At 42.9% G+C, this 17,927-nt stretch overlaps 1 protein-coding gene across 1 annotated transcript in view; it reads right to left on the bottom strand.

The window, feature by feature from the left end:
- The window catches only part of SPAG16 (sperm associated antigen 16), a gene marked incomplete at its 5' end in the record, with an annotated part of 372,352 nt that overhangs the window by 289,771 nt on the left and 64,654 nt on the right, over positions 1–17,927 (bottom strand). Inside the window, 2 exons of the mRNA XM_081312658.1 lie at positions 916–1,033; positions 17,801–17,908. Of these exons, the coding sequence (XP_081168784.1) occupies positions 916–1,033; positions 17,801–17,908 (226 nt within the window). The remainder of the gene's footprint in view (positions 1–915; positions 1,034–17,800; positions 17,909–17,927) is intronic.

Genomic DNA, 17,927 nt, shown 5'->3' with positions numbered 1-17,927 from the left:
GACGACAGAGAATGAGGTGGCTGGATGGAGTCACTGAAGCAGTAGGCGTGAGCTTAAATGGACTCCAGAAGATGGCAGAGGACAGGAAAGCCTGGAGGAACATTGTCCATAGGGTCGCGATGGGTCGGACACGACTTCGCAACTAACAACAACAAAGTTTCAAAATACTTTAAATCAAGAAAAGACTTCTTCATTCACTCCATCAAAACTTCCTAAGGCCTCAGTGGAAGGAATTGGAAAAGACTAATAGAAGAGCCTCAGTGAAAAGAATAATAATTAGCAGTAGTTTTTCTCTGGATTTATGGAATTGAGAGGCATGCATTAAAGATGGAAATGTTACTCATAGTGTAACTTTGGTGAATAATAGGAAACAATATTTGACCTATGAGCAACCTATTATTGCCATGTGTTTTCATATACATACACACACACATAAGCACACCATCTATAATAATACAGGTAGATAGCTATGAATGTTGTGATGCTAGGGACTAAGATATGAAAAGAAATGTGTATGTTCTACCCAAGAAATAAATAATTGCTTATTACTGTTACCTTTAATGAGAATCTGCTTTAAAATGTCAAATTATAAAATTTCACTTCACACTAAGAAATAAAGGCCTGGGAGGCTACAATTGTAAACAAAAGGTCATTTGTGTATTTCAACTATTCTTCTCATTCCCCAAGTCATACCTTTTTTAGAAAAAGAGAAAAACCTACAATTTAAAAGAAAGAAGATCTGTACTTCTTGGCGTACTTAATGCCACATTCAACAACAAACTCTTTGGTGTGCATTGTTTAACTTTGGTTTGTATCTGTGACCCACCTTGAATTCTGAGGAATGGCACAGAATAAAACTTTAACTAAAATATTAAATTAAATAATATATTATAATATTTAAAATAGTTTCCATACCTGCCCAACAGCTTTGTCTCGTTCCAAACTTGTAAGCATTTTCTCTCTTAGTAGAATCTCATACTTTTCATTCAGCTGTCTTAACATAGGCTCATACAATGCATAGTGTGTCTTTAGCCTATAGATAAGAAACTGGTTATAGAATAGTAACAAAATATGAGAAAATAAAAAATCATTTGGTATTTATTTTCATTGCAAGAGGTTTATTTATTTACTTCTTTGGTCAATGATAAGATCAGTGAGCATCATAGCAAGCTAGATGTCCTGCCAATAAGAGATTGGCTTTACAATGGAGATCATGGTTGCTGGATCCTAACAAGTGAAATCTCTCCAGAAAAAGGAGAGATTGTGAGACAACCCATGTGTGCCCCCAGACAGCTGCTCCTCATGAGTAGGCTGCAGTAACTATTTTACTATCAGTTTAGGACTTCAATGGCTAGAAGTTGCAGGATACCATTGTAATGCAGTTGTAATACAGTCTTTTAAGAACAAAAAGGTTGATCCTAGTTTCTTACCCTTCAGATTGGCAAGTTTCTACAGCATTCACTGGCTGAGTCTCCTCAGTGAAAGTTTTAAATATGATTTTAAGGACTTGGGAAGATATTGTTTTTTGGATACAGTAAAACTTGTGTTTAGAATGTTGCATTTAGAAAGTTAAACATGGACTAAAGGTTCAGATACATTTGGAATAAATGTTTGAAATTAATTATAAATGTCTTCTGATGAGAAACTGGATATTTACAATCTTCAGAAAAAAATATAAAGTAATAAGTTGGATACTTGAAGGTTAGACATGTGTAAAAAATGATTCAGAAGATACTTTTAAACATTTCTGCCATTATTGAAAGACTAGATGATGTTATGGAAAAGAAACAAATTTCAATTGACAAGAATGAAATTGACTTAAATGTGGATTTTAAAATGACAGGCTGTAAGAAGGATATGGAACAAAGTGAACTGAACTGACAAATGAAGCTGGCTGCTGTTTAAATAATTAAAAAGGATATGTGAATAATAGACTGGAAGAGTAGATTGTACAACTTTTTTATATGGGCTTTACATTTTGTTGGTAATTTTGTGAGCTTACAAAATATGAAAAGAAGTTATATATATTATGGCATTATTTGAGAAGGCTTAAGATCAAAAAGAGCCTTGGTGGAGCAGTGGGCTAATGCCTCCTTAAGTAACACCAGCTGCCTGCAATTAGTGCAGGTTCGCATCCCACCAGGCTCAAGGTTGACTCAGCCTTCCATCCTTCCGAGGTAGGTAAAATGAGGACCCAGATTGTTGGGGGCAATAAGCTGACTTTGTAATAATGCCGCTTGGGGGGGGGGGCGAAAGCCCTAATAAGCAGGCATATACATAGAATGAAGGCTATTGCTAAGCACATTGGTTTGTGCTTAAATTGTAAGCCGCCCTGAGTCTTCGGAGAAGGGCGGGATATAAATGGGATTAAAAAAAAAGATATTTGGGAGTGACCTGTCCTGCTCACACACACACACATACCACGAGGTTTTGAAGTCTTTATTGAGGCTTCAACAGCCTCAAATAATATTCTCCGACCCAGCACAAAATCCAATGAGTCCAATTCCCAAGTCCAGAAACACAGAGAAAATCCATTATGTCACCCACCAAGTTCAAAGTCAAAAGACAAATCCATGGTCTGAGCACAAATCACAACACTGAAATCCAAGATCCAAGAAGCAAAGTTCGAAGTCCAGTACTGTAATAGGGTCAGTTTAACTCTCAAGGCAAGAGTCACAATGGCTGAACAAATGCACAGCAAGAAACAGATGAGTTGTTCCCAGTATCACTTTGATTCTGAGTATCACTTTGGTGGTCTAAATAGCTTCTAGCCGGTGCAACTCATTAGGAGGGACAATATTGCCTCCTCATGACTAGCTTCATAAACTTCCATTGTGCCACCCTCTTCTCAGCCCTATGTGCCCTGGGATCCAATGGAGAAGGCAGTTCCTCTTCATCCCCACTGACCAGCTGCAGCTGCATCCCTTCTCCATCCTGATTCTGGCTGGTCTTCCAAGCCTCATGGTTACAGCTGTGTTTCTTTCCCTTTCTTTGTCAGCCAGCTGCTTTTCCAGTCAGTTCTCCAGCCCTTCTCAGGTTCCTGAACTTTCCTCCTCTTGCTCATCCCCCTCCTGGTTCAGGGTCCCACGGGTCCTCCAGATGCTATTCCAAGCCTCATAGCGAAGGTTCTGAAACCAGCTCTTCCTCGTCATCCAAGCCAGCTTCCAGGGCATTCAATATATTGAGTAAGGGAAAAGAAACCTAAAAGGGCTTATTTGACCAAAGTTAAAATAGATAGGTTGTTGTTATTTCTGGTAATCTTTCATGGATTTTTCTAAGACTGTGTTGTAATTCAGCGTCAGCCTGTGATACCAGCAGCTGAGTCTGATGATTCTGAAGAGGAGGAGGGGTTTGGAGAGCCTTTGGGGTCAGAGGGAGGCTCTGATGCACTGCAGGACTCTCAGCCTGGCCCCTCCCGTCATGTTCCTCATCAGACTCAGCCGTGTGAGAACAAGGTATTGGACATAGATGATTCACAGCTGGATCTGTTCAGGGATGCTAAGAGCAGGAGGCAATCCAGCAGAGTAGAACAGAGAAAGGCCATGAGGGAACTCGGTGAGAGGAGGAGAAGGCAATGAGAAGCCACATCTTGGGACTGCTGATAAAAGGGGAAGGTGTGGGAGGTGCTGGTTGCTGAAGGCAACCGTTTGAAGATCTTCTGCTAGAGTCCTGGTCTGTTATTCCTGTTTAACTCTTGTTTGAACTTTTGCTTTAACTCTTGTTTGAACTTTTGATTTATTTGTAAATAAATTTGGTTGGATTATTCCAGCCTGTTGACTATAAAAAGGGGTTGTCCCTGACATTCAAGCAGGGATGGTCGTAGGCTGGAACAGAACAGACTGTAAGATGATATTTTAAGATTATGTTTCATAGATAAATGTTTCATTTATGATAATTTTCTATTTCCTCTGTGTAAGGACCCACTTCAATCTACATCTTAAGAAAGCAGAACTCTTGGAAACAGTCTCTTCCAACAGGAATTTTTTATTAAGAGAAATTGACTGTAGGCATGCTAGACAGGATCTGAGGGATCCTCCCACCATTTTAAAGTGTTCCCAAGCAGCCCCCATCCCACCTCACAGTTCTTCCAGGTGATTCAAACCGGCAGAGTTCTAGGTATTAACTTCAGAAAAGATAACATCTGTCCGGCTCTGGCATGATCATTCAATCCTCTTATTACTCATATCCCAGATGTTGCATCTTTCCCCCTCCCCTTTTCCTTCGCTATCGGTAAAGAGGAGAGTTTCAGAGGGGCATAGGATGAAAGGCAGATGGCCACATTGTTATGATTAGCAGACCCGAAGTGAATCAACAAAAGGTTACTTTGTAGTGAATAAAGGAAGTGAAAGTAGTAAAAACCCCATGCATTCCCCCTCCCTTTTAATAGTATGACAGAATCCAGGAGATAGTAAGGATTGGCTTTAAATCAGAGAAGATAGATAGAAATGAAATATAACTGGATTCTGATACTCTGATTACATTGGAAGATGATCTTTTAAGGTTTTGTTTTATTAATAAAGAGTTATATGCAAAAGAGGTTATTTGTTGCCTTCCAAATTTTTCCGATATAAATTTAAAACAGTTATTGTATCATTTCTGGAAACTTTTATATAAAAACCTTTATTGGTTTTTTATTTATTGTATTTTGATTGACGAGGTTTGGGGATTTTGTTTAAGAATTGAATAGGAGATATAAATGTAAAAGAAGGAAATTTTAGGTTTATTAGATTAAGTTTATAATAAATATGGGGTTATTTCTGGTAGCCTTTAATGGACTTTTGCTGATTGTGATTGATGATGATTTATAAATATATTTATTGAGATTTATTGAGCTGAGATATGGGATATTTTTTGTTATGCTTTAAATAATTTGATCAGTTGTTAAAGTTGTATATACTTGCTGGGAGGAAGGGGAAAATTACTTCTTTTTCTTTTTTCTTCAATTGTTTTTCTTTTTTCTTTTTTTTTCTTTTTACCTTTTTATCTTTTGTAGTTTGTATTAGTTTTAGTTGTAAAATTATTATAAAAAAGCAACAGAATTTTTTTGCAGCTACAGAATCATTACTTATTTTTTAATACTACACTGAAGGAACATTGGCCCTTTTTGAAAATAAATATTGTGGTAGTCATAAAAGTTCATATTATTCTCAAGTCTCCCCATGTTTATTTATTTATTTATTTATTTAATACTATTTCTATACCGCCCTTCTCCCGAAGGACTCAGGGCGGTGAACAGGGCAAGAATAAAAATACAGATTACAAAAGTTAAAACAAGATTAAATAAATGCCCACATACTAAAATACATCTTTAAAACCCAATAAAATAACCATAACAAACCCCCCCCCACGTAATCAGGGGAAGAATAAGGATGATTTCACTCATAATCTCCTCTAATATAACTGTGGTCTTGACAGCTCATCAAATTACTGAATATTGTTTATCCTGCATTTGTAAGCCATCTTCAGTGATATACAACAAAAATATCAATCAGAGCAACACTTATTAAAATTAATGGAGGAGTAAGACTTGTATTATACATTAAAATCTGAGAGAAGCTTTAAAATGAATTCATAATTCAAGGTTGACTCAGCCTTCCATCCTTCCGAGGTAGGTAAAATGAGGACCCAGATTGTTGGGGGCAATAAGCTGACTTTGTAAAAATGCCGCTTGGGGGGGGGGCGAAAGCCCTAATAAGCAGGCATATACATAGAATGAAGGCTACTGCTAAGCTTGTAAGCCGCCCTGAGTCTTTGGAGAAGGGCGGGATATAAATGGAATTAAAATAAAAAAAATAATAATGAAACATGTAATATTAAAAACACACTGGTATAATTTTTATGTCCAGTATATCAAAAATACCTACCTACCGGTACTTTGATATATTTATTCTATTTTATCTGGCCTTATTTCTGTATTATACTTCCAATGATAATAGATTTAAAAATACAATAAACTACATACTGCTCTATTTTTATATCCAACACAATTATCTTTGTCTTTAATAATTAATTTTCAGATTAAGCCAACAACATGTGTGTGTATTCTATTATGCATGTGTATATATTTATATATATACATGGCTAGGTGAGAGGACAGTCATGGGCTCTTGTCTGGACCGACTCAGGTAAGAGCAGAGCCGGATCGGTGGACTACTGGATGGAGACATGTTCTGGATTAAATGTTTTACCATCTTAATTAACACTTTAACATCTTATTAACATCTGTCCCCATTTGTGAATAACAGCTTACACGGACATGATTATTATCTTATGGCTCGACTACAATACTCTAGATTGGACTTGTACGCCCTCAGGGGGGCTTTCCCTCCTGGATACGACCAGCCTCCTTTTCTATCATTTCCCTTGATGATGGGCCCAATTGTTGGGACCCCGAGAGGTGGCTGGGCTTAACTAGGGGCCTCTGGTGGAGACGCATTAAGAGGCCCCTGATACATTTTTTAGCTGGGTATTTTAAAGGGTTAGGGAAGGGGAGGGATAGTAGGATGGGGAGGGAATTTTTAATTAGTAGTTAGTCTGGGCCTATGAGGGGTCCCGGCGGGATAGGGTTGAGGGGAGAGGCTGCTGGTTCTGTGTGTACTGGGGTGGGGCTTCAAATCCCCACGACGATAGGGAATGGCAGCAGATGTGTGCACAGAGGGCCGTATTGACATCCGGGATCGCGCCCCCGCTGCTTGCGAGCGGTGACGCGCTCCGACCCTCCGATTAGCACCCTTTTGCCCGGGGGTGAGGGTGATCAGGTCCCTGAGCTCAGGCTGGTTTACCTTAATGCCAGGTCCATTGTTAATAAGGCTCCCCTTGTTCGAGATTTGATCGAGGAGGAACGCGCGGATCTGGCATGCATTACGGAAACCTGGTTGGGCTCAGAGGGAGGGGTCCCTCTGATTGAGTTATGCCCCCCAGGTTTCCATGTGCTACACCAACCACGGGCTCAGGGTAGGAGTGGTGGGGTGGCGGTGGTTATCAGGGAGACTTTATGTCCGCGGGAGACCACCATTGTCCAGATTGGTGGGAGTGAGTCCCTCCTCCTGAGATGTGGTTCTCGGGTTCAGATGAGCTTGTTGCTTACATACCTGGCGCCCAGCTGTGTGGCAACAGCTCTGCCCGAGCTGCTCAACACCCTCTCAGGGTTGGCGCTGGAGTTCCCCAGGGTCATAGTGCTGGGTGACTTCAACCTGCCTTCCCTGGGAGGGTCATCAGAGCTAGCCCGGGAGTTCATGGCCTCCATGACGGCCATGGACCTGACTCAGGTAATTCAAGGCCCGACTCATGTGGGGGGTCACACTCTCGACCTGGTGTTCCTGTCTGGACAGTGGTTGGATGATTTGGGAGGGGGTTTACCGGTTGTTACTCCCCTGTCATGGTCCGACCATCATCTCCTGCGGCTGGTCTTCCGTTATGCCACCCCCCATTGCTGGGCGGCGGAACCAACTAGATGGTTCTGCCCCAGGTGCCTAATGGACCCGGAACGGTTCCAGATGGCGCTTGGGTCTATACCTATCGCCCTCACTCACAGCCCAACTGATGTCTTGGTGGATGCCTGGGAAAAGGCGGCCACTGAGGCACTCAACTGTGTTGTAGCCTTGCGACCTCTGACCTGGCGCAGATCACGTTGGGCTCCATGGTTCTCTGTGGAGCTCCGGGAGATGAAACGTCGGAGACGGGGTCTAGAGAGCAGTTGGAGGTCCAGCCGTTCCGAATCTGACCGATTGCAGTTAAGAACCTTTATAAGGTCTTATCTTGCTGCGATGAGGACGGCGAGGGCTAACTACTTCGCCACCCTCATCGCGTCCGCAGATAATCGCCCGGCCACCTTGTTTAGGGTGACTCGCTCCCTTCTTAACCAGGAGGTTTGGGAGGATCCCTTGCAGGGACGGGCCAAGGAGTTTAGTCATCATCTGATGGACAAAATCGCTCAGATCCGGGCCGGTTTGGACTCTGACTGGGTGGAGTCTGATGTGGAGGAATCGGACGGTTTTGAGCATGTTATCTGGACTGAGTTCGATCCTGTTTCCCCTGATGATGTGGACAGGATCATGGGGAGGCTGAGCTCCACCACTTGTTTGTTGGATCCGTGCCCCTCCTGGCTGGTTTATGCGGCTCGGGAGGGGACACGAGGCTGGTTCCAGGCAGTAATAACTGCTTCTTTGAAGGAGGGTGTCTTCTCCGCCGCCTTGAAGGAGGCGGTGGTGAGACCCCTCCTCAAAAAGCCTGCCCTGGACCCGGCTGTTTTAAATAACTATCGTCCAGTCTCCAACCTTCGCTTTCTGGCGAAGGTTGTTGAGACTGTGGTGGCGCATCAGCTTCCTCTGTTCCTGGATGAAACTGATTATCTGGAACCGTACCAATCGGGTTTCAGGCCCGGGCACAGCACGGAGACGGCATTGGTTGCGCTGGTAAATGATCTCTGGCAGGCTCGGGACAGGGGTTGTTCCTCTGTCCTAGTCCTATTAGATCTCTCAGCGGCTTTCAATACCATCGACTATGGTATCCTACTGCGGCGTCTCAGGGGGCTGGGAGTGGGAGGCACCATTTTACGGTGGTTCTCCTCCTATCTCCTGGGCCACTCGCAGTCGGTGTTGACGGGAGGGCAGAGATCCACCTTGAGGCCTCTCGCTTGTGGAGACCCTCAGGGGTCGGTTCTCTCGCTCCTCCTGTTCAACATCTATATGAAGCCGCTGGGTGAGGTCATTCGTGGTTTCGGGGTGGGATATCATCAGTACGCTGATGATACCCAACTTTTTTTCTCCACCCCGAGCCAACCCAGCGATGCCCTCGCCGTGATGTCCCGTTGCCTGGAGGCGGTCCAGGTCTGGATGGGGACAAACAGGCTTCATCTCAATCCTGCCAAGACTGAGTGGCTTTTCGTATCAGCATCTCGGGCTAACCAAACTATTCCACCTTTAACGATGGGGGGTGAGGTGTTACCCCCCATTGATAGGGCTCGCAACTTGGGCGTCCTCATGGACTCACAGCTCAATTTTGAAGATCATATAGGAGCTGTGACCAGGGGGGCTTTTGCCCAGGTTCGCCTGGTGCACCAGTTGCAACCCTACCTGGACCGAGATGTCCTACGCACAGTCACTCATTTATTTATTTATTTATTTATTTATTAGTTTTTATAAACCGCCCTTCTCCCGAGGGACTCGGGGCGGTGTACAGAGGAAGGAAGGTCTACAGATGAACAATAAAAAGTAATAAAAACAATATTGAAAACAAACTGGGACCCCAATTAACGCTATCATGCCAGGCCGGACTGCTGGAATAGGAAAGTTTTTAAGTCGCGTCGGAAGGTACGGAGGTCGGGGGCCATCCGGATTTCGGTTGGTAAGCTGTTCCAGAGGGCTGGCGCACCCACTGAGAATGCCCTCCCCCTGGGGGCCACCAGCCGACATTCCTTGAGCGGTGGCACCCTGAGGAGGCCCTCTCTGTGGGAGCGCACAGGATGGTGGGGTGCTGACATCGGCAGAAGGTGCTCCCGTAGGTAGTCCGGACCCATGCCATGTAGGGCTTTGTATGTCATTGTTAGCACCTTGAACTTCACACGGAAGGCAACTGGAAGCCAGTGCAGCGCACGGAGGAGAGGTGTGATATGGGAGTATCGGGAGGCTCCCAAGAGTGTCCGTGCCGCTGCACTTTGCACCAGCTGAAGCTTCCGAGTGGATCTCAAGGGCAGCCCCATGTAGAGAGCGTTGCAATAGTCTAGGCGAGAGGTCACAAGGGCATGGGTGACTGTACGTAAGGAATCCAGGTCCAGATAAGGCCGTAGTTGGCGAACTAGTCGTACCCGGGAGAAGGCCCCCTTGGTCACAGCTCCTATGTGGTCTTCTAGGGAGAGCTGCGAGTCTAGGAGGACACCCAGGTTGCGGGCCCTATCAACAGGGGGTAGTAACATGTCCCCGATGTTAAGCGATGGGACATTCTGAATATCCTGGTTTGCCGGAACGTACAGCCATTCAGTCTTGTCCGGGTTCAGTTGAAGCCTGTTCCTCCCCATCCATTCCCGGACCGCTTTCAGGCAGCGGGACATCACGTCTAGGGCATCACTGATATTGTTTGGAGTTGAGATGAAAAGCTGGGTGTCATCAGCATACTGATGGTACCCTACTCCAAAACTGCGAATGATCTCACCCAGCGGTTTCATGTAGATGTTGAACAGGAGAGGCGAGAGGACCGACCCCTGAGGGACTCCGCAAGCGAGAGGCCTCGGGGTCGACCTCTGTCCCCCTGTCAGCACCGACTGCGAGCGACCCTGGAGAAAGGAGGAGAACCAACGCAGAACCGTGCCTCCCACTCCCAGTCCCCTGAGGCGTCGCAGCAAGATACCATGGTCGATGGTATCGAAAGCCGCCGAGAGGTCTAATAAGACTAGGACAGAGGAATGGCCCCTGTCCCGGGCTCTCCAGAGATCATTCATCAGAGCGACCAATGCCGTCTCCGTGCTGTAGCCCGGCCTGAAACCCGATTGGTACGGGTCTAGATAAACCGCTTCATCCAGGATCTGAGGAAGTTGGTGCGCCACCACGCTCTCAACAACCTTCGCGAGGAAGCGAAGATTGGAGACTGGACGAAAGTTATTCAAAGAGGATGGGTCCAAGGTGGGCTTCTTGAGGAGAGGTCTCACCACCGCCTCCTTCAAGGCAGTGGGGAAGTGACCCTCACTCAGAGAAGCAGAGATGACCGCTAGAAACCAGCCACGTGTCCCCTCTCGAGCAGCATAGGCCAGCCAGGAAGGGCACGGGTCCAGTAAGCATGTGGAGGAGCTCAACCTTCTCATAATCCTGTCCACTTCCTTAGGAGTTACAGGATCAAATTCTTCCCAGATGACATCGACAAGACTGTCCATGTCTTGTTCTTCCATCTCAGCCCAGTTGGAGTCCAGGCCAGTTCGAATCCGAGCAATTTTATCCAGCAGATATTGACCGAATTCCTCGGCTCGACCCTGCAAGGGTTCCTCCCTCACCTCTTGGTTTAATAGGGAGCGAGTCACCCTGAACAAGGCAGCCGGGCGATTATCTGCGGACGCGATGAGGGTGGAAAAATAGTTGGATTTTGCCACCCTTATCGCAGCGAGATAAGACCTGGTGAGGATTCTTAGTCGCAATCGGTCGGATTCGGATCGGCTGGATCTCCAACGGCTCTCTAGGCCCCGTCTCCGACGCTTCATCTCCCGGAGCTCCTCGGTGAACCATGGGGCTCGCTGGGATCTGCGCCGGGTCAGAGGCCGCAAGGGTACAACTCGGTCCAGAGCCTCCGTGGCTGCCTTTTCCCAGGCTTCCACTAAGGCATCCGCCGAGCTGTGAGCAGGGAGTGCATGCGTGTCCCTAAGCGCTGCCTGGAACTTATCAGGGTCCATTAGGCGCCTAGGGCGGTACCATCTGACTGGCACCGTGCACCCACGGTGGGGGGTGGCAAGGGGGAAGTCTAGCCGCAGGAGGTGATCGGTCCATGACAGGGGCGTAATAGTTGTGGTACCCCCACCGAAATCATCACGCCACCGTCCAGACAAGAACACCAAGTCTGGGGTGTGGCCTCTCTCATGAGTCGGTCCAGAAATTATTTGCGACAGGTCCATGGCCGCCATGGAAGCCATGAACTCCCGAGCCAGTTCGGACGATCCTCCCAGGGACGGTAGATTAAAGTCGCCCAAGACCATGAGTCTTGGGAATTCAACCACCAACCCTGAGAGGGCATCGAGTAGCTCGGGCAGGGCCGCCGCTGCACGATTAGGTGGTAGGTACGCCAGCAGCAGGCCCAACTGCGCCCCTGGGCCGTATCTCAGTAGGAGAGACTCACACCCGACCATCTGAGGGACGGTGGTCTCTCGCGGGCTAAGGGATTCCCTGATGATAACTGCCACTCCCCCACCCCTCCCATGAGCCCGAGGCTGGTGCAGCACCTGGAAACCTGGCGGGCAGAGGTCAACCAGAGGAACACCACCCTCTGGGCCCAGCCAGGTTTCCGTGATGCAAGCCAGGTCCGCATGCTCGCTCTCCACTAGGTCACGAATGAGGTGAGCTTTGTTAGCTACGGACCTTGCATTCAGGTAGACCAGCCTTAGCATGGGAGGGGGCGCACCTTTGCTCCCGGGTCCTCCGGGGGAGAACAGAGGGTCGGAGCGTCTCACCGCTTTTACAGAGCGGAGATGACACTCCCGGTGACGATATGGCCCTCTGTCTGTGCACCTTCTGCCATTCCCCACCATCCTAGGGATGGGATGTTTGTCAGTACGCCACTGGGTGTTATCGGCGACTGGTCCTCGTTGTACGCCGTCGCGAACGGTCGTGGGCCTGGCATGTGTTATGGTGGCTGGGAGGCGTGCCTTTCCCGCGCAACCATAGTCTTCTCCCTCCCCCCTCCCTAACCCCACAAAAAACTTAGCTAAGAACTTGATCAGGGGCCTCTTGTTGGGCTTATGCTGGAGGCCCCTGACTCATGCTCTCGTGACCTCCCGTTTAGACTACTGCAATGCTCTCTACATGGGGCTGCCCTTGAGGACCACTCGGAGGCTGCAACTGATGCAGAATGCGGCCGCGCGAGTTGTGATGGGGGTTTCCCGATACTCTCATGTAACACCTCTACTCTGTGAGCTGCATTGGCTTCCGGTTGCCCTCCAGGTGAGATTCAAGGTGTTGGTGATGACCTATAAAGCCCTAAATGGCTTGGGTCTGGGATATTTGAGGGAACACCTGCTGCCAGCATCAAGTTCCCTTCGTCCAGTGCACTCGCACAGGGAGGGTCTTCTCAGGATGCCACTGGTAAAAGATTGCCGGCGGATAACACCCAGGGGGAGGGCCTTCTCTGTGGGTGCGCCTGCCCTCTGGAACCAGCTGCCCGTGGAGCTCAGGACTGCCCCTGACCTGCGTTCATTCCACTGGGACCTGAAGACTTGGCTCTTTGAGCTCTCTGGCCCAGGTTGAGAATTTTAACTGGGGTTCTATTTTCAGGGATAATTTAATCTTTTTAATAGTCTTTTAACTTTTGTATTTTGTATTGATGTGATTTTAAAATGCCCTGTAAACCGCCCTGAGTCCTTCGGGAAAGGGCGGTATATAAATCTAATAAAATAAAATAAAAAATATATGATATTATATATTCTGATGTTATATGGTACATACCATACTACACACAGTAAATAAATATATAAGAGTATAATAAATTGAAATTTGGTAGGCATATGTGCCATCATTTTGAGGTATTATGTATACTGAGGGCATTGAAATGTCTATATACCTAACTAATATACATTTACCATATTCTTATATATGTATAAATTCAGCAAACAACTAATGTGACATTGTATAGCTTTCTCTTGCTGCTCAATGTTAAACCATTTGCTAAGCATTCCGTTTACTTCCATACATTCTGTACTTCCATCATATATCAGTTTTGTTCATTAACCAATTTTCAATTTTATTCTTGTAACAAATATTCCATAATTCAACTTTGTCAGATGTAAATCAACAAATGCAAAGTCATAGCTTCATCTGATGCACTAGTTGCATCCTTTCTTTGTTTGAAGAGCCTTTCAGACAGTCACAAATGCCCTGGTCACCTCAGGGCTTGAGTACAATTTACAACCATTTGTTTAGTGACCATTCAAAGTTACAACAGAATTCAAAAAAGTGAATAACAATTGTTCTTTACACTTATGACCACCACAGCTTCCCCATGATCATGTGGTCAAAATTTGGGCATATGGCAACCAGAATGTATTTACAAGGGTTGCAGCATCTCGGAGTCACCTGATTGGCATTTGCAACCTTCCCAGCTGGCTTCCAACAAGCAAAGTCAATGGAGGAAGCCAGATTTGCTTAATAACTACATGATTCACTTAACTGCAATGATTTGCTTAACAACCATGGCAAAAAAGGTCATAAAATTGGTATGACTCACTTAACACCCATCTTGTTTGGCAACCAAACTTCTGGTTTTAATTGTAACTTAAGGACTACCTGTACTGCAAACCACTCTACATGGGGCTATCCTAGAATACTAACCAGCAGTTTCAACTGGTCCAGAATGCACCAGAGATGGATATCCCTTGGTATGCCCGTGTAACACTTCTGCTTTGTAAGCTGCATTGGATGTCAGTTTGCTTCTTGGTGCGATTCAAGGTGCTGGTCATTACTAAAGCCCTACTGGCACAAGACCTGGTTACTTGAGAGACCACCTATCTTCCATAGTATCTGTCCTGCTGACTGCACCTGACAGGGTTAGCTGTCTCCAGGTTCCTTCAATTAAACAATGTCATCTGTCAGAACCCTAGAAATATGCCTTCTGCATAGCAGCACCTATCCCCTGGAATAGGGTAAAGGAATGAGGTCCTCCCAGAGATTCAAATGTGCCTACCCTACTGGTCTTTTGAAAGACTTCATCCAGCCTTTGGAAAGTATGACTGAAATTAAGGGGAGGAATTGGTAAACTGAAAATTCTGAGATATTACTCAGAATTCACTCAGGTTCACTTTTTAAAAACTGAGCTAAATTGAATCTCTATTAGGCTTTGGATATATAATTGATTAATTTTTATCATCAACATTTGTATTACTGTATCTTGCAACCTATACTTTTTAACTTAGAATTTAATATCACCTTTATAATTTTATGCACAGAATTTAGAACTATAATAGCTTATATAATAATATTACATTTTATATACTATTGGTTGCCATTCTTTTATCTTTATAGCATGTAATATCTTATCCTTATCTATGACCACAAGTTTGTTGTTTTGAAAACAAGTTGGCAGCTCATTAGGGAGGCAATGGTATTTCTTTGGTGGAGATATCTTTTTAAATTTCCCCTTTCTGTACTATTGAAAAAAATATTCATAATGACTTATTTTGTTCTGAGGGGTTGTCCAAATAGGCAAATCCACAAAATTACAACATCTTGTAGGAGTTTTACATGTTTCTCTCCATTTATGATTTTACAGCAGGTGGTGACCTATTATTTTAGCTCTTTGTGAGAAACCCAAAGAGATTTGGTTCAAAAACTGCATATTCAATATTATTCAATGTCTGGAAAGAACTGATTCCGATTATTAGCCTATCTGTATTATTCTGGATTTATATTTCTATAAATACGTAGTTTATCTTAAAGGTTTACAGGGACTTTTAACATATTCCTCTTTTTAATGAACTTTATTGGATTTTTCTATCCACAAGAGGGAAGTCCAACATAAGGAACTATCTACTCAAGGTTTTCAACTTTGAAACAAAACATAGATTAAGAGATTTAGACTGGGAAATTACCTAGATGTTTAGTATAAAGATCAACAATAGTTAAATGTTTTCTTTTAAGAGTTTAAGGCTAGCCTCTTGCCTTGCAATCTTTTTTTCTTGTATTATCTGCATTTATACATTACAATATTGAGATTGAATTTTTGTTTCTGGGTGCAAAAATTATTTTTAGCTATCAAAAATAAATAGATGACATTATAAGGAAGGGATTTAAAAAGCAGAAGAGATTCTACATTTCTTACAATCAACCTGCTTTATTTTATTTTATTTTATTTTATTTCAAGACAAAAGAAGCAATACTAGAATAAAAAAGAAGAAATACTCCCTTAAAATTCAGAAACAGAATAATTGAGATTCTATCAAAAGTACCTCCAGATATTCTTAGAAAGAAGGGAAACATTAAATTTTTGACAGTGGCTCAAAAAAAAAAGATCTGATATGGATGTCTATTCTCTTTCATCTATAGGCCTTTATGGGTAATGGCAAAGTTTTTGTATATTCCACGGATGATGCCAATGGAATATTCCAATCACTGGCTTTGAGAGAGTAAGGTAGTAAAGGCAGAGAACAGATAGAAAACCAAGTTGTACAAAGCATGTTATTTCTTCTTAAACTATTTCTCAATATTAATAGTACAAATAAATAATTTAAAAGGAAAAATAACATTTTGAAACTCTGAAAGGAAAATGCACGTATTCAAGACTCCCGTAAAGCTGTCAGAATGAAAATATTGATCATACATTTGTGGTCTCAGGCAGATACGAAGCTATTTATCTGAATATTTGAATTTGGAATTTGAAACAAAACTCAAGATGAACCAGGGAAATTTATGTTTTCAGGCTGAATTTGAGAAAACAACAATCGATACAATTTATGCCCCAAATAATAACAAAGTAAAGATCTATGAAATATTTTTTCAGTCTCTTTTTATGGTGCAAAGGTATTCTGATTCTTGGTGTGTTTTCCTTCTGAAACATGGACAAATCCACTTTATCTAAAAGGAACTCTGGGAAACTTTCCCATAATGTTTTACTTTATATATTATTACTATCTTTTTTCAATGTATTTGAATGTAAATACCTTTCCGGGAAATAACTTTTATACTGCTCTTTAGTTCATAATGTGAAGAGGCATGTGCTGAATTTCTAATACATTGTTAACTAATCCTATCCATGTAATAGTAGCAGTTTTACAAACACATAATATTATTCTAATAAAGATTAATTATTAGAATTATTAATTAAGATTAAACAAAGAAACCTCCAGACTGAACAGGTGGAAATTTAACAAATTTATATTAGTACAAGTGTCAACGCTGCAAACATTGGATGTTTTTGCTCTGACAACATAAGAGGCACTTTTTTTCCTTCTAACTGTTTTGCTTTGAATCAATGAAGGGAGGGAAGGTTAACCCAGTTGTTTTGATAAGATTGGCATGCTACAGAAAGGAAGTGAAACTTTACATGTTAAACTAATTTGATAATGTGATTTATGACATGTAATTAAGGGAGGGAAATGTGCACGATGTGATGTGTTTAGGAGAGGAGATTTCAGATTCTGGCATCCATCCATGAGTGCCGATACTTCGTTCTCATTATTATAGACTTTTTAGAATAAAAGAATGCTGGACTGTTCTTTGATCTGTCTCGTTAGTCAGAACCATGACATCAAGTTGATATGAAATTGAAATGACAAGAATTAAAAGCTTCCAAACCAATTTAAGTTAATTTAATATTTCTTTTTTATCTACAGGATAGCACTGCAACAAAGCACTTATAAAAGGATGTGTATCTCTTTTAAACAGAAAGAAAGCCAAACAAAATCAGGATATACTATGAAAGAACTGAAGCAACTAGAATTAAGAAACAATCATGTATTTAAAAAATGAAATAAATTTATAATCAAATAGATTTAATGGAACTAAATGAGATCCATGAGAAGCTGAATTTTGTCAAACAGAAATATTTTGAAAAAGGCAATGTCACATAAATTATTCCTTCCCAATGAAAAGGAGCAAGACAAAATAACTGTTACCTGTATTTGGGATGGAACAAACATGTTTCTGCAATATACATGATGAAGCAATTTGTTATATACTATTAAAGATTCTATAGTGAGCAACATTTAGTCCAGAAAAGACTAAAGAGCATTTGAATAAAATATTACTCATAAACCTCTTAGATCAACAAAAAGTAGTTCTTAATAAAGATATAATTTTAAAAAATAGAAACAGAACCAAGTTCCAGGACATTATAGCATCTAATATATTGCACAACCTTTCCAGAAATTTTAATTAAATTGTTAACACAAGTATTGAATAAGATTCTAAGCACCAAGAATTTTCTTAGAAAGAAGCTTTCATCTCCCATTTGTTGATCAGCATAGATAAAACATTGTTAGCTATGCCTCAGCAAGAGAATGATCTTGAAGTTTAGGAGTATTCCATATAGATGTATTATATAAACTGTATCAGTTAAGAAAACTATATACAAAAAGCAGCAGTTGCAACTAGTATCAAATATATTTGTATTTATTTACCTTTTAATGTCATTAATGAGTCTGTTCTTTTCCTGGACTACTCTTTTATGATGCATTCTATGGAAGTCACGCTCTCTCTGCATTTTTAGCAGTGCATCTTTAGCTTTACTGCATGGAAACAAAAAAA

Source organism: Vipera berus (genome assembly GCF_964194415.1).
Source record: "Vipera berus genome assembly, chromosome: 1".
Lineage (NCBI taxonomy): Eukaryota > Metazoa > Chordata > Lepidosauria > Squamata > Viperidae > Vipera > Vipera berus.
The sequence above is the reverse complement of the archived record's forward strand: the minus strand, read 5'-3'. Positions and strand labels throughout refer to the sequence as shown.